Genomic DNA, 16758 nt, shown 5'->3' with positions numbered 1-16758 from the left:
GCGGGGAACCTTGTGGTACTTGTGTTTGCTCAGTTCCCATAGTCTCATATAATTAAGCATGCATACTCAACTTTTATAGCACAGACCCCCGGCCACTTGCATGTCATTTCCAGCAGATAAATGCAGAAACGAAACAATAAATATGGAACAGAAACTTTGGAAACACAGAAACAAGAGTTTGCTGCATGTATTTATGTCCGTCCTCCAAGTAGCACTCAGTCAAGCAAACATTGGTCAATATAGCTTTTATTTCAGCAAATCATACATACACTGTAAAAAATGCATCTGTATCATAACCTTGAAACACATCAGAGCTGTGATGACAGTGTGTGATTGGTTGAGAGTGGCTACAGTGTCTGAGGTCATCAAAATGATTTGCATGTCATCACACTCACGAAACAGCACACTTTAAGACTGAAACACTTTCCAGTTCCTAAAGTGAATTGAAATTCCAAGTTAAAAGGAATGAAGGGAGCAAAAAACAAAACTATTGGACAGTTAGATGGCACTTTTCAGATCTTAACATGGAATTTCAACAGATGTTTGATTCAAATTGAAGCCCAAAGGCAGATTAATAATTGAAAATTAACATAGGAGCTAATCTAATCCCAGGTCTGCATAAACAGTCAAATGGATCTGTCAAGAATACACAAATCTGGGATCAGTTTCAGTTCTCAACCCTGCCAGATATACACTATAAGTAGTTAGAGCAGATCAGGTACAAATCAAGCTTTTAAAACAAAGTAAGAGCAAAACACTGTAAGATAATCATCTTTCTTTCATATAAAGCTCACTAAACCAAAGCTTCCTCTAGCCAGTGTACTAATATAAAAAAACATTTTCAAATCCAGCAGAATCTAAGTGTTCTTTATGCTCTAACTGTTAAGTTTATCTGTGCTTCTCCACATTCTAGCTATCCTATGGAACAAATCAAAAGATCTGAAATATGGCCTATGTTACACCATCGCAAGAGAGACCCAAAACACAAGCCATATCAAAACCCAAATAGTATCAGGGCTGGACAGTTAAGCCCAGCAAGCTTCTGTCAGTCCATTAAGCATGCTTCTCCCACTATCCCCACCATCTGTCCTTATCGGTAGAAGGCACACCTTAGCCTTTATCCCCTGCCAGACATTTTCAACAGGTCTGCGTGGCTCTGTGGTTTTATTACCTTGCAAGAGAGTTATTCTGTTCAACAGTGTGCTCAAATAACGTAACATTTAAAACATCCAACTCCACTTCTGAGCTGTGATGAGGTTTCGTTTTAGCTCACTGACGTATTAAAGGACAGTAAACATTTTTTTAAATCACACAGACTTGTGTCTCAAGCAGTTTATTTAACTATGCAAGTGCAGTTTCATCTGTACACACTTGAGGGACATTTTCTCCCTCAAGCTCTATTATGTTTTGAGTCCCACAAAGGTTTAGCCTCTGGTTCTACAGACTGAAACAACATCACGCAGTATTAGACATGCTACGACAAATCTGTTTCATCATCTGTATTCCCCCAACAATGGATTAGAAAAATAGATAACAATAAAAATGTTTCCCCCTACCACCACCGGCCAAGCAGTAATTTGTCTTTCCTTGTTGCTGAGCCTTGGAGATGATTTGACTTGATTTGTGTCTCTGTGAAAACAGCTAGCATGTCGGTTCTGATTGTTATCCAACTCACGCTGTTTTTTTGTTTTTTTTTGCCTTAATTCTCCTAATGAAGCATGTCTAACTCTTATCTTGTTTTTCCACACAGTTACAGTCACGATTACAAATCAAGATCAAAAGAAACCTAAAGAGTGCAATATTCTCTTATCTACATCATCAACATCCCACCTATACACAGGAACATTTGATAAGGAGTAAAAGGGTGGGTGGGGTTGGGAGGAAGAGGATGATGGAACGAAGAAGGGGAAATCTCTTTAACATTGCGCCTCAGGCATCAACAGACTTAGGCATCAGAGTGCTGCACAGGACAGGACACACTATAAGACATGGACTGTCCAAAGAAGGGAGAGGTCTTTGCACATATGCCCAAATCCAAAACACTGGATTGGTTGTGGATTAGTCCTGGTCATGTTATCTGGTTGGCTGACACGCAAGTGCCATTAACCAAAATCATATTTTATACTTAGAGAGGAGGAGAAATCATAAACGTTTGCCAGGAATTGTTTTTTTTTTAACTTATGAACAAACAATACACAGAGAGTAGTCCATAGGCTGTTAGTACGATTAAGTATCTGCCTGGGGAGTCACCTAGAAACGTGCAGTTTGACCAAACAAACAGTTTTCTCTTTTTTCTTTTTTTTCTTTTCTTTTTTTGAAATTACGACAGATACTCGTCGTTGTCGTCGTCATCATCCTCATCTTCGTCGTCCTCGTCGTCCATCCCAGCCTGGTCGTTGAGAACAAAGGAATCTTCATCATCAACGGTGAACAGCGAGTCTCCGCTGCCAAGGTCTCCAGAAGACTCCAGAATCACGCCTAGAAAAATGTACCAAATCTTACAATTAAAGGAGTTGTTGTGGGAAATAAGTGGTAGATAGTTATAACAGAAGATTGACACCACGTTCATGTCTGCACAGTCAATATTAGCCAGTTACTTTAGCTTAACATAAGGCAACCTAGCCTGGCAATCTCATGGACAAGGACAACGCTCCAGGAAGTTACCCAGCCAAGAAGTACATGAACCCAGTTAAACCAGAACTTCTGATTTTTACAAAATTTTTTTTAGAAGAAAACCAAAAATGTGTCAGTTAGTGAGCTTTAGAGGTGTTCGTAGGTGTATTTTGTTACCTTTGCAGAGAGCCAGGCTTCTTGTTTCCAGTCATTTTGCTAAGATTAACTAACTTTATCTTAAATTGAAGGGACAGATATGAGAGTGGTAATCTTGTCATCTAACTCTTGGCAAGCAAGCGAATATGCTTTTCTCAAGCCTGTCAATCTATTCCTATAACAGTTGTATGTTTATACAAATACATTGTGGTCACTGCAGATTTCATGCAATACAGAAAAGGGAAATTAAGTGTTGCCACACATCTATGAATTATTCCCTCCATGATGCCTCAACTGCAAATAACACAGTATCTCTTTGTTGTCTTACACTGAAACGTGACACATTATATTTGCCTACCGCAGTTTGCAGGGCCATGGGTGCGGGAGCTGGCCACCTCGTTGCCATAGCGATCTGCACACCAGCACTGACCGCTGCTGCTGTGACACTGGTGGGACCTGTAGTAACCTTCCTCATCACAGGATGGCAGGTACTGACCTACAAGCCAAAACACACAGACACACACAATGAATTAGGGTAACACACTGTTTGTGTGTGTATTTGAGTTTGTGTGTGTGTGCGTGTGGGTGTGTCTCACCAAGCAGTTTCTTCCCCGCTTGCTTTTTGTTGATACTGGACAGCTCTGCTTTACAAGGGGAATCTGAAAGGGAGAGACACAGGAGGCTGGTATCAAACTGCAGAAGTCTGCTTTTCTAGGGATGCATCTGTTTGAGTGAACTTTGCTTCCTTTGTGTGCTTTTTGCTTTCGTCGAGATGTTTGTTATCCAGCTGTCTTTGCTTTTACAAGTGCAGCCCTGTTGACTCATTTGTACAGTTTCATTATGACCAAAAACAACAAAAAATGCAGTGTTTTTAATTTCCTTGTATTATACAGAGTACAATAATGTATTCTGTACATATCAAAGAAGACTATGCCATTCTGATTGAATGGAAGGTGTCTGATATTTATACTACAGTAGTTAAGTTAGTTTAGAAATTAGAGAAAACTTCCAGTTTACTACAACTTTGGATCTTGTTTTTAGAGTTTTGAGCATTAGTTATCAGAGCAATGTGCAATGAACCAAAGTAACTGCTGAGCTTGGGAAGTAACAACAATGGATGAAGGGGCAATGGACACGAGTGACAAGGCGATTGAACAGGTTCAAACAAGCCACTTGCTGTAGGATTGTTGTATGTTTCTTTGCATTGAACTTTGAAAATAAGACCTAATTGTTGCATGAAATCAGAGCTTAATTTCTAACGTCACAAGATACAGAGGCTGAAGAGGAATAACATATCCAGGTGTGAATGCATTTTAGGTGTTGCATGTCAGTGCATGGAGATAACGTACCTGTGTACCTCTGGAAGCATGTGCACCACTCAGAGCTGGTTATAACTTTGTCCGTATGTGTATCACAGGATTTGAAGAACGCTTCAGAGCAAGGCTCGTTCCTGTCCAGGTAGAGGCTCTTGATCTCCGATTGTTCCAGCTGGACATCAAAGTTTGTGTCCAGTCGAGAGAACATCCAGCCCAGAGGGTCCTTACAAATAGGTGACGCCCCAACCTCGAATTCTGCAAGGAAAAAGGTTAAAAATGAGAGCAATGCACCCAGGTATCCAGTGTACCAATTAAGGAAGACATGTTGCCTTAATTGACTCACTGTTTTTCTCTGGCTTCTGGATCTTGACTCTCTTGTGGTTGCCATTCTCATGCAGCACCCTGAACCAGTCTCTCAGACGTTTCACCACTTCCTTCAGGTCCGACTCACTGCACACTAAAAAAGGACAACACTAATGATTAATGGTGATAAAGAGACACTTTACTGTCCCCTTAGTCCCTTATGGAAGTGGGAAGTCTGGGTCAGCTGTAGCACAGCTTCCCTGAAACTTGTAGGGATTCAGTGTCACTTCATCAGGGCAGAAGGGTTTAGCTTGTCAAGAAGGGGCTATAAAAGGGCTTGGACGCTATGGAAGACTTTTTAATTGAGGAGAATTTACTTTTTCTCCTGCAAAGCATCCCAGCTTACAGTGTGCAGCCATGTGTGCAGAACTGTTTACCTTTCTTCTCTGAAGAGCTCTGCTCAGGCTGGGAGGGGCAAGGACACATGCCAGAACACTTCACAGCAATCTTCTTTCCTGTGATGCATGCCTGGTAGTCTAACTTACACTGAGCGGGAGCGACAGAGACAGATGGGACAAGACAGAAGAGGAAGTGAGATCAGGATGTGTGTCTCATCAAGAGGAAATGAAAATAAATATGTGCTCATATGTCTCTTATGGGAGATAGGTTACCTTGGTGGAGTAGGAGTGGCCGTCAGTTCCACAAACAGGAGAGGGGTGAACCACAGGGCAAGGTTTGCACTTCGACCCTGGACTCTGGTACAAACTGGCATCTTTAAAACTAAAGAGGAGATTCAAAATACTAAATAAAGAAATAAAGAATCTGATTGTCTGCGTATGAAAATATTTCAAATGATGTATCATTGCCCTGTTTATATTCCCTGCTTTATCCAAAACTGTTTTCTGAGCATTTTGCATCCATGGTGTATTTTCTTGTTCTTACATCAATTTCAGAAGTGAGACAAGGATTCAGATTATTTTCTCATTTGCCGGCACTGTGCAGTGGTAATTGTGTTTCTGCTAAGAATGGGAAATGAGGTCAGTATGGCGTTACTGTCCTCTGTCCAGTCTACAGTGTCCCAGACAGACACACACACACACACACACACACACACACACACACACACACACACACACACACACACACGTGTACAAAGGCCATTCATATCACTTGGCAGGACTTTGTGTCCGTTGTAAAGCAGTGCCAGTGCTGGGGTAATTGGACTAAACAGTAATGTCACACAACAGTCACAAGAGAGCCGGGCAACCAGCGGGCAGGCTGGACAAATAAAAAGCCAGCCACCCCTCTGGTGTTGTTGCTTATCATGCCGTGTGAACAAATGAGCAGAAAATAAACAATTTAGGAGAAAAGAGATGAGAGGTAATAAACATTTGATTTGCTCCTAATCCACTGTCATTCGTGTTTCATCTCTAGCACATCTGAATGCAAATTTAAAGGACATCTCTGAGACTTGAGGCCTGTTTAAAAGAGCAAGTGTGTGTGTGAGAGTGTGTGTGTGTGTGTGTTCTTACCTAACTCTCCTCTGGCTGACACAAGTGGCAGTCTTATAATCCTCGGCCACACACACCTTGTGGCGACTGCACTTGATCTTAAGACAGGGGTCTTTGGCTGGATCAAGGCCTAGAAAACACAAAGAAGAGAAATGGAATGAGAAACTGTTTCAATGTTATATGTGTGTATTGTCTATGTGTCTGCAACCCAAACACAGCCTCTCCATTGAAAGCGCTTTCTAGAAAGACTAAGCTCATGAGCATAAACAGAGAAAATATCCAAGGTTACATTTTCCTTTTGTTCTCTGAAATCCTAGATCAATGATTCCTAGTTAAACCATGTACTTCCTTTTCATTTTTACAGATCCAAGCTGTGAGGATAGGTGTAAACGATCTGTGTGTGTGTGTGTGTGTGTGTGTGTGTGTGTGTGTGTGTGAGTGATAATTCTAGCCTCTTCACTTGCTGGCAATGTCTCTCTCACGCTGAACTGAAAGCCATAATACCATTAAGTATCCTTACGACTAAAAACAGATGGAACTGGTAATAGGCTACTTCTGACCTGACAACAGCCCGCACTGAGCGTCAGTCCTGTGTGCTCTTGCTGAGATCCTAAAACTGATCTGGTATCAGATCTCACAGCTGAGTGCCATATCTGGCTTTGAGAGCTGATTTTAGATCTGAGTCTGAGGCTGAGGGTGCGATCTTTGCTGGTAAAGAGTAAGACAAGCTTGCTGTTTCTGACCACTTGTCAGCCTTCAGCTGACCACTATGGCGCAGGATCTAAGGCCCTCTGCTGATCTCAAAACAGTTTGTGAATGACCTCTGCTCTAAAGAACCTTACTGTAATCCCTGGGCAGCTTTAGCAGATTATCCTGCCTCCATCCTCCAACGCATCATCTAATGCTTTTGTTTCCTTGACATGTCTGTGTGTGTGTGTGTGTGTGTGTGTGTGTGTGTGTGTGTGTGTGTGTGTGTGTGTGTGTGTGTGTTTAGGGATGCAGTGATAAGTGAGAGTGAATGTGTTCATGTACTGATGTGGGTGTATGAGTTTATGGTCATTAGTAACTCAATGGGAAATGAGATGATCAAAGAACCGAAAATCATCCTTTTTCACTGTATCTACATACATTTACAGGTTGTTGAAAAATTGGGGATAGCTTAGAGATAGCACACAGTCATATAAGAACACCAATAGGTAAATTAGAATTAGAATTATTAAAAAGTACATGAGATGTTCACCGTCCTTCTACTTACTGCTACTAATTCTTATTGCACACACAGGGCCAATTGGTCGCTGCATGTTTACAGCTAGAAAATGTATTTTATTTCATCTAAATCAACAGGAACAGACGCAATTCAACAAAGAAACATGATGGTTTGAGATGAATCTAATGCATCTGAAATGCTGCACGGTGCTGTGAGGATAGTTACCTCCACCAAGGTTATGTTGTTGCTCTTAATTGTTTGTCTGTCTGTGAGTTAGGAAGATATAAAATAAGAAAATACCAAACACATTTATTTTTAAAAATGGTTTTAAATTAGGCCATGTTCCAAGCAACAAGTGATTTGTTTTTGGAGGGAAGAGCGTGACCATGTGGCCAATGACTTTTTTGATAATAACTCAATAATAACTTTCACCATTGCATTTTTTAAATTTTGTCTTCATGTTACATATTTGGTTGATAGATACTGCCATGCGTCTTGAGTACATACTGTCTTTGAGCAATCCTGCAACATTCTTAATTTTGTGTGGGCCTTCTCCAAAAATACATCAAGATACACATCTATATGCAGATTCAATATTTTAATGTAATGCTTTTTTATCAAAAAAGATTTATTTTTTTTGCTGTGGAAGAGGTATCAGTTGTTTTTGTCCTTTCTAGTGTTTTTTTGTTTTATCTCAAAGCCAACAGCACAACCATTCGCAGCTCTCACACCCACCTTGATCGAAGGGCTTGGATGGAGTCCATGTTCCAGGCTCCTGAAAAAGAATAAAACAATAAACAAAATAATAAAGATATTGTTCAAATCACATCTGAAATGAATTTTACATAACAAATACAAGACTATTAAGCAGTCATACAAACCTCCACTTCCTTAAGGAGAAAGCATTACAGAGAGAGAGAGAGAGAATAAGGAATTCATTTTGATTAGCTTTGTCTTTTTGAGTGAAAACTTTGCATAATGAAATCTAGGAAACACACACCAACACACCATCATGTACAAACACGGAGCATGCGTTTATTTAGCATAAAAAGTGTCCTGAATGTGTGCATGAGCTGCTTATAATGACCTTAACATCACCTCATGGAATTTTGTTTGTATACCATATGTGGCACTACTATAGAGAGAGGATGTCACACCAACCAGGCTGAACAGTTTAAAGATGTGACAGGAACATACACGTCTTAAAGTTTTGGTTTAGGTCATGAAAATGAAAACAAAAATTAAATTTTAAGTGGATTGCAATTGACTGACAATGATAGGCGTTTCAAAAAAATATTTAAAATTAAGGGAGGCATGAGGCTTTCAGTAAAGTAAAATTGGGGCCATCTTAATTATGATATGACAACAAAAATGTTTGCAGAGCAGAAAAGCCTGAACATTTATTTTTACAATAAGCATGTGATTAACATACAAAATACCTGCTTAAATGTCAAGTTTTGTAATGTTCAATGAATTCATTGACTCCAAACTTTGCCAAGTTGCCATTACAGAAGGGAGCTTACATATAAAGTCCAATAACAAAGATGTTTAATTAAAAGCTAAATTGTGACCACTCTGTAAAAATACAGACTCTTCCTGGGAAAATGTAATACTTAAGGAGTTAAAGGGAATACTTAATGAGCATATAATGAAACTACTGCAATGTCAAATAAAAAACCCCAAAAAGAAATATCAGACATACTAATAATAATTCGAACATGACAAAGTGCTTTACTCTTTCCCAAAATGGTTTGAAAATTAGCTGTTTTTAACAACCTTTCTCGATTTAATCAAATGGCTCAAACTGTTTCCTGTGGATGTGTTGCAGCAGTCTGAATAAGGATTGCATGGAGGTGAGTGATTTGCCTGCTTTTAATAGGACAAGTAGGAGACACACCCTGGGGTGCTGGCTCGTGATGCAAATGTGAAGGAGCTTAAGAAATAGTGAGCTGTGTGCCGTTTGACTCAGTCCGAGTTCAGAGAACTCATTACTCTCAGTTCCTTCTCTGGGGCATTCTTTCAAACCCAACACTGCACTTCTCTCTCATTCTGTCACAATGATTACCTGTTCTGCACACACATGTGTGTGTATATGTGTGTGTGACTCATTCAAAACTACATGCCAGAACAAATATAGGAACGGAGGGAAATAGGGAAAACAATAACATCTTATCAGCGTAAATCCCACAGTGTGGCTGAGCGCAATAACAGCTCCATATTGAACATTTGCACATTTCAAGGTTGTGCACATCTCCACCAATAGAATGTTTAAAATACAATTAAAAGAGTGAACTTCTGACCTGTGACCTAAACAGCAGTGAGTAAGAGTTCTTTCCCAAAGCTCAATTTTTCTTTGGTGCACATTTCTATGGACACATCTACCTCAGAGCAGATTTATTGTACCATTGTTATATTTTCTACACATTTACCAAGGAGACGGATGATAAAGACAGCAGAGAGCGGGCTATAGAAACAATCATAAAGCAGTTATAACTTATGATGCTTGCTAAAGAATAATGAAGCTAAATACTTTAAAAGAGGCCCTTCTTTCACTTTTGTAAATCAAAATTCATTGAAAAGACACTATTGTAAGGTACATCCATCAAAAATGTACAGTGACGTCTGCAGTTGTGGTATAGAACCAAGTTCAAGGTTTCAGTATTTGTAAGCCAATAAGTGATTGAGGGAGTTTGTGTAGGTTAAACGATGAGTGGCATCGTTAGGTATGTTTTATAAAGGTGAAGTACTACAGTTGGCTATGCGGTTCTGTGCTACTTCAGATTGTCTTTGTTATAAATGTTTGATTTTAGATTTCAAAGTGCTCCCCAGGTTTTAAGGCTTGACAAGTTAGCAGTTATGTCAGAAAGGTTCAATGCAGGTTGAAATGTGGTTGAATAGATTAACTTCCTGCAGTACATCATTGCAGTTTTGCCAACAGTTTTTTGTTAACAGGCTGAACATTTTGTTTTCAGGAAGCTTAAGTACATTTACACCATAGACTTGTATGCCACGCTTGTTTGTGAGGTGCAGTTTCAGTGATGTTCTTAGTCACCCATGGCGGAAACAAACTTTTTTCCCCGCAAATATTAACTGTTGTTGAACCCAAAGTAATTTGATTTTCATTTAGCATGTCATTGCAGTGAAATTATGTACGTGTCTGTGTGTGCAGTGCATGTATGGCGCTAACTCTTGTACTTCGACACTGTTTGCTACAAGACCTTAGTTATTTTTCAAAAAGCAGTACATAACCTTTCAACAAGTCTCCCTCAGTATCACTTCCTTGTGCTGTAGGTGAATAGGGTCAACTCTTGCTTTTTCTCAGCTCTTTTTAATTTATCTCACCTATCCTTCACTGCTGGCCCTTTACGACCCTTTGCATCTTCACCACAGACTCTTCATTACTCATTCACTTGTCCCTCTTCATCTTCCACTTCTAAAAAGGTCCATGCTACGTGAAGACAAAATTCAATAGTGGCTACAGTGGTCTGTTTCTTATATTTAGAACTACGCACATAGTAGCCCACTTGAACATCAAAATATGAAGAAAACCCACATACTGACAGGTTAGCAAACATAAAGCCAAGTAGAGAGGTACTTTTGTTTCTGTTCCCCTCTAGCACTGCAGACCATTGAGACTGAATAATGAGAACATTGCATTATGGGGGCCAAGCCCTCTAGACCAGTCAAGACAACAAAAGTGCTTGCGGTCTGATTCCTTAATGGAATCAACAGAAGCATGCAAGGACACACACACGTAAATACACACAAACACACACACATATGCACGTCTACACGCACGCATAAGCGAATAAACTTATCACCACAGCATTGACTGTAGTGCCAGAATCTGTCAGCAGTGCAAAACATCAAATAACTGGATGAATGCCCTTCACTGTGCAAGCAACCAACCACCCACTTTCCAAAAAACACAGAAAACCCAAAATTCAACAATAGAACTAATGGCCTCCTGAGTGTGTGCTAAAAATAGACACTTTTCAATTTATCTCTCCATCTCTTTCCACCTCTTTTCCTCTCTCTCCCTTGCAGTTATAACAGCCTCTCTCTCCTCATGTGCACAAACACACATAGACACAATAGTGTGTTTATTCTGTTGGCTAACATCCTAATTTGCTTGTTTGCATTCTGATACTATTATAGAAACAAGTCTATAGATAATAATATGATGCCACTTTTCTCACCTTTACTTAAGATTTTCACACATCATTGCTACTAATTGTGTCCTAATGACTTCCTTACCTTCCCTGTCTCATTGCTGCCTACCTCTAACATCCAACAGGAGAAATATGTGCATGTTTTCACTGTACTGGCTCTGCATGTCTTGCTCAAGCTTGTCGCATGCACACACAAATACACACTGAGGTGCTTTGAAGTGGAAAAGGCCTGAAGCTCTGTACCTTCCCTACATCATTCACCCTCCGCAACACAAACAACACAGGACAGACACGCACAGTAAAAACACACAAAGAGAGAGTGAGAGAGAGAGGAAGGAGGAGAGGAGAGGGTGGAAAGGTGTAATCTGCTCTAATGAGGCTGGTCAAAACAATTTACTCCTGCACTGCACAATTAAGCATCATGCTCTTCATCACACACCCTTCATTGTGTATTTCCTTACATCGTTAAACATATCTTCCTCCTCAGCTTATCTTTTTTACTCTGTGGCAGTGCTGTGAATAAGCCAAGGCCTAAAAAAGGGAACAGGATGTCTGAAGAACTTGAGATGGCACCAATGCAGCAAAGAGAGCCCCGGGCCTCTCCAGACATCTTAAAAGGACGTACAGTAAATCAGCGGCCGAGATCCTATCTAGTTCAGGAGACCCACTTATGGCTCTTGCTGAAAGATGAAAGCGAAAGTACATGCCTAACATGTAAAATTTAAATCACAGCAAAGCAAAGTTTTGCATGGAGTACCAGTACATGAGATTTGCATTTCTGAGAGAAAGGCAAAGTGTATGACAACTGAGTTTATGTGATAGTAGGATTAAGATGGTACTCAACTTTGAGTGCAAGTAAAGAGTTTCATCCCAAACTAAAACACCCAAACTACCGTCATGATAATTATTTACATTATAGATTAGTCTTGAGGTCAGTCAACAACAGGATTTAGTTAACCAGCTGTTTTGTAAAGTTCTTTTTGAGCTAGCCTAGTAGCTAGTGATTTACTAAATTGTGTTGCACCATTAAAATGGAAGTAATACCTTAGAAGAGACTGTAGTAATAAATATGCTGCTAGGAAACATTTGTAGCGCTGTCCAATCAAAAGCAGGAAGTTTCTGGAGCATCACAAGTTGTGACATGACTTCCAAAAATCTGTCTTTGTAAAATAGAGTGCAACAGGTTTGATGAATTTTTGTAGAACACCAGAAGTTAGCATGGCACTGGTTCCCTCGACAAAAAGTCAATGGGATTTTTCTATTGGATTTTTAATTATTGCAGAAAATATGCTCTTAGACAAACAGACATTTATGATACTTACGCTTTTTGCTCAGCAAGATAATCTTCACAGATGAACACCACTTTTATGATTTTTAAATGCAATCGTGAGAAGTAAAAAGCCGATGTTAGGCTATAAACAAACTACAAAGGCTGAGTAGTCGGCATGATGTCGTTTCATTAGCCACTTGTTAGCGGCCACCTTTTTTAAGACACCTAAATGCTTCAAAATTCACGTATTTTATTTCAAAACTTTAAAATCTCTTAAGCTTGTGTTAAAGCATATTTCAGGCATCTTACCAAAAAGCCATTCAAAAAACCCATTGACTTCGAGACGAGGGAACCAAAAGTGCAAATATGCTGACTGATTTTCGTGTTTCAGGGCTCATTCCTGCATCACTCTATGTAGGGATGACTTTTTTTAGACATACATGAATAAATATGTTTCTGGGTTAGTCATATTTATACAATTCACAGTGAGAAGGAAATATTAGATTAAGCTAACCTAACTGAAATGATTTGATGATTTTGGTTATTGGCATAAACCTAGCATGGATAAATATTTATTTACATTATTATATGAACTAGATTCTGTGGCGCAACCTGTTAGTTTTGTGATGCGTAAATCATCGCTTAAGAAACTGTGACTTTAAAACTAGGCTATGTTTGCACTTACAAAGAGCAGCAGCAAACAGCTCCAGTTATTAAAAAGTACATTTTTAGGGTGTAATCAAGCATGTCAATCCATCCACACCTTGAAAATAAATTTATATATAAACCATTATCTCCGAAGTACAATTAACATGATCTATATGTTCACTATACCATATAGGCCAAAAAGTATAATTACATAAGATAATTAAAATGATGGGCCTATATCTGTACAGGATTTATGACCTGTGTACTGGAAACATAGTGGGGATACAAGTTTAATTAATAACAAACATACAAAGAGAAAGGTAAATAACTGTCACTGCTTCTTAGTTATTTAGTTGAAAACTTTTGTATCAGTATTGATAAAGTCCTGTGTGAAAGAATGCAAAATTACACAGTGACACAGTCAATCTGGGACATGTCACTGAACAGGAAATAACAGGCTCGCTCATACAGAGCGCATAATGCTTTTGTGCACCATTTCTATCTCTAATGCCTGTAGCCTCAAGGTTAAAACACAGTTGAGAATGCACAGAGAGCCTTCAGTCTACCGCCATACACTTCCTTTCAGGTATCTTTCTATCTATCTGTCTTTTTCGTTCCATTTGGAATAGGTAAGGTTCATTATCCTTGCAATGTCATTGGGGGTATTTATAGACCTTTGTTTGAATTAACACAATCACCAAGCTCTCACTCTCTCGACTCTGTCTCTAAGAGTTCCAATCATCTTACATAGCACAGCACATGGCCAAGCACAGTTCCTCTCTAGCATTCGGTCCCGACACCTTATTTGCATAATCCAAATCCTGCTCAACAGTTGGACCTGCGCTGAGTCACATGGGTCCACCAGTCCATCGCTGGGTTCACACGCTTACAGTAAGTGTGATAGGGAGGCAAGATAAAAGATATAGAAAAAACCTGTAACAAGGTACATATAAAACATGTCTAAAAGAGACAGCATTTGCCTTTATCTTTGGAAATGAAAGAGAAGGTTGCTCCTGCTTGGTTTTATGCATCTGACAATGTTTTAAGGGCTTCAATTCAGGAAAATATCATGCATGCATGCATGCATATGTGCAGCATGGTGAAGCTAGTGTGCATGAAAATATTTTTTTTCTGGTGCATTATGTAAACCCTCTTGTTGTTGCATAGCTCCTGAGCAAAAGCTTGTTTCTTAATGTATGTGTGTGCATATTATGTGCACAAATGTTTCATTCTATTTGTGTATATGTATGTGTGTGTGTGTGTGTGTGTGTGTGTGTGTGTGTGTGTGTGTGTGTACTTGAGTGAGTGAGTGAGTGCAAGTGTGAGCATGTACAAATCACTGCTACCCATATCTGTAGTTAGAGGCAAGATATCCTTCTAACAACTACAATCCAGCTGAAACCAGTGATACATTGTTATACGGAATGACTTAAACAGTCCTTTTACATTGAATTCTATTCATTTTAGTTCTGTAATTTGTGACATCCATTCCCATATAAAAGTAAAGATTTCCAGTCTATTATCTGTGATCTACAGCTAAAAACATAGCTTAATATGAAGCTTAAATTTGTGTTTCAATTATTATTTGCAACAACCTGGCCAAAATTGGTTGTTAGACCAGTGAAGGCTGGCTACACTCTGAAATATTTGAATGAGTCTAAGGACAGGCAGCAATAGACATATAACATATATGGCATGAACAAAACCGGAGCGACTGTATATTTCAAACAATGTACAATAAACTAATTGTAGCCTGTAATAAATTCGCATTTTATTTCACTTTAGTCAAATACTTTTGTGCGTTATGGAACAATAAATTCAATGACAAAATACTACATACTTAAAAAAGCCCAAAAGGCCCACATTAGAACAAGTAAAATTGGCATCTGCCAGATTTTATGGCAAAAAAAATGCTCCATCCAGTTATGAACAACAGCCACTGTGCATTTGAAATAAGATAAAATACATAAACAGCTGTACTAACAAACAAGGTAATGTTATGTATTAAGGCAAGGTGTCATCCGGCAGCACACGTTGTTGTTTGGGATCCTTGGAAAGGACCGAGTCTGGTTTGTTGCCACTACCTTGTGGCAGGTGTCTATTACTCTAAACAAAAAGCACATCCAGGCCTCACTGCTGCGGACCCCCCGTCCCCCGCCCCCCGTCCCCAGTCCCTAAACCTGCCCATAATTAGGCCCCTTTCTGGGACTCAGTAGATCCCCTTGGACAGCTAGGCTATGTGGATGTGTGTTTCGCAGAGGCCTTGGCTGTCTCTGCTAAACGGGGACTGCTATCGCGAAAAACACGCTCACAGGAGAGGACCTTCCCAGTACCGTTACTGTATTTACTGTCTCGGTGGCGCGGGTGACGGACGTGGGTTTAGACACAACGAGAAAACGAGGAGCGCATGATCACAAACCAATGAGCTATAGGGAGAAGACGGGGGGTCGGGGGAGTGCAGATGAGATGATGAGAAGAAACGGAGTTAACAATATAAGTCAGACTTACATCTCTGAATTTATCCCATCTCCCAGCGAGCCACTTATCATCCAAAAAATTGCCGCTGTCGGAGCGGGCGGAGACGTGTCCGAAGGCGACGGCACACAGACACAGCACGGCGACGCTCAGCATCTGCGGACACACAACAACAGCACGGAGGGAGGACATCAGTTCAGGCTGGAGGACGCCGCGATCGCGTTGAAAACAGAGGTAGCTCAATCTACATCACATCAAAGATGAATGCTGGTCGTCAACACTAAATGTAATGATGCGGAGGTGGGTTTTTTTTTTCTCCTACCTTGTCGCATCAGCTGCTATCCAGACTGTATGTGCTCACTGCCGTTTTCTGTCACTAGTAATAACAGCCCTCTCTCTCTCTCTCTCTCTCTCTCTCTCTCTCTCTCTCTCTCTCTCTCTCTCTCTCTCTCTCCCCGCACCGGCTGTCTGTGCGCAGCAGAAAACGGGAACGCGCATGGCACCGTGCGCGCGGTTTTCTTCTCTGCCTCTTGTCAGTGCGGAGGAAACAGTCATGATGGCTCACTGTGGTCTGTTATCAGGCCGCCGCAAAAGTGTCTTCCACTGATTACCTTTTGTAGAAAACAAGTTGGGCAATGCTATGATAAAGTATAATTGGTTGATATCATGGCAATAGAGATATGTAGGAATGTTTTACTGATAGCATGTACAACAACAACAAACAAAAACAGATCACTGACAACGCTGTTAATAATACAAATAAAAAGATTGGAGTTTCTTTGTATGTAGATCAGATGTTTGCATGTGTGTGTGTGTGTGTGTGTGTGTGTGTGTGTGTGTGTGTGTGTGTGTGTGCATGTTTCTGCTCTGTTACAGCCATCACATGGGAGGCGCACAGGCTTGTTCATAGTGACTCGTGAGTTCCACTCACATTCCTGGCAGAGGTTAGCTCAGGACTATAAATTAATGCTACAAGATAACACAGCTTCCATAAGAAATGCACGTAAATGGTCCTCTCTGGATGGTTTGTGGAGGCGAGTGGAACCGCCCTCTGTCAGTGCAGTAGTCCTTTGTAAGACAAAGCCCA

General features: G+C 40.2%; 1 protein-coding gene across 1 annotated transcript; it reads right to left on the bottom strand.

The window, feature by feature from the left end:
* Window positions 1-229: 229 nt before the first annotated feature.
* On the bottom strand, window positions 230-16095 carry spock3 (SPARC (osteonectin), cwcv and kazal like domains proteoglycan 3). The gene is made up of 11 exons (XM_068726748.1): window positions 15994-16095; window positions 15705-15827; window positions 7842-7881; window positions 5921-6029; window positions 5060-5168; window positions 4826-4934; window positions 4429-4542; window positions 4119-4340; window positions 3366-3428; window positions 3128-3265; window positions 230-2478 (listed from the first exon to the last, which is right to left on the bottom strand). The coding sequence occupies exons 2-11, from the start codon at window positions 15825-15827 to the stop codon at window positions 2321-2323; spliced, it is 1185 nt and encodes a 394-aa protein (XP_068582849.1). The 5' UTR covers window positions 15994-16095; the 3' UTR covers window positions 230-2320.
* Between the last annotated feature and the right edge of the window lie 663 nt (window positions 16096-16758).

The sequence above is a fragment of the Cebidichthys violaceus genome, unplaced genomic scaffold, assembly GCF_023349555.1.
Source record: "Cebidichthys violaceus isolate CVI_PGR_0920_01 unplaced genomic scaffold, fCebVio1.0.p SCAF_4, whole genome shotgun sequence".
Taxonomy (NCBI): domain Eukaryota; kingdom Metazoa; phylum Chordata; class Actinopteri; order Perciformes; family Stichaeidae; genus Cebidichthys; species Cebidichthys violaceus.
This window is presented reverse-complemented; position numbering and strand designations above follow the sequence as displayed.

Coding starts and splice junctions, on each gene's coding strand:
- spock3 (XM_068726748.1), bottom strand. CDS start 15,827: ATGCTGAGCGTCGCCGTGCTGTGTCTGTGTGCCGTCGCCTTCGGACAC. Junction 4,935..5,059: donor GCCACTCCTACTCCACCAAG/GTAACCTATCTC, acceptor GCTCCCGCTCAG/TGTAAGTTAGACTACCAGGC. Junction 4,543..4,825: donor GAGCTCTTCAGAGAAGAAAG/GTAAACAGTTCT, acceptor GTCCTTTTTTAG/TGTGCAGTGAGTCGGACCTG.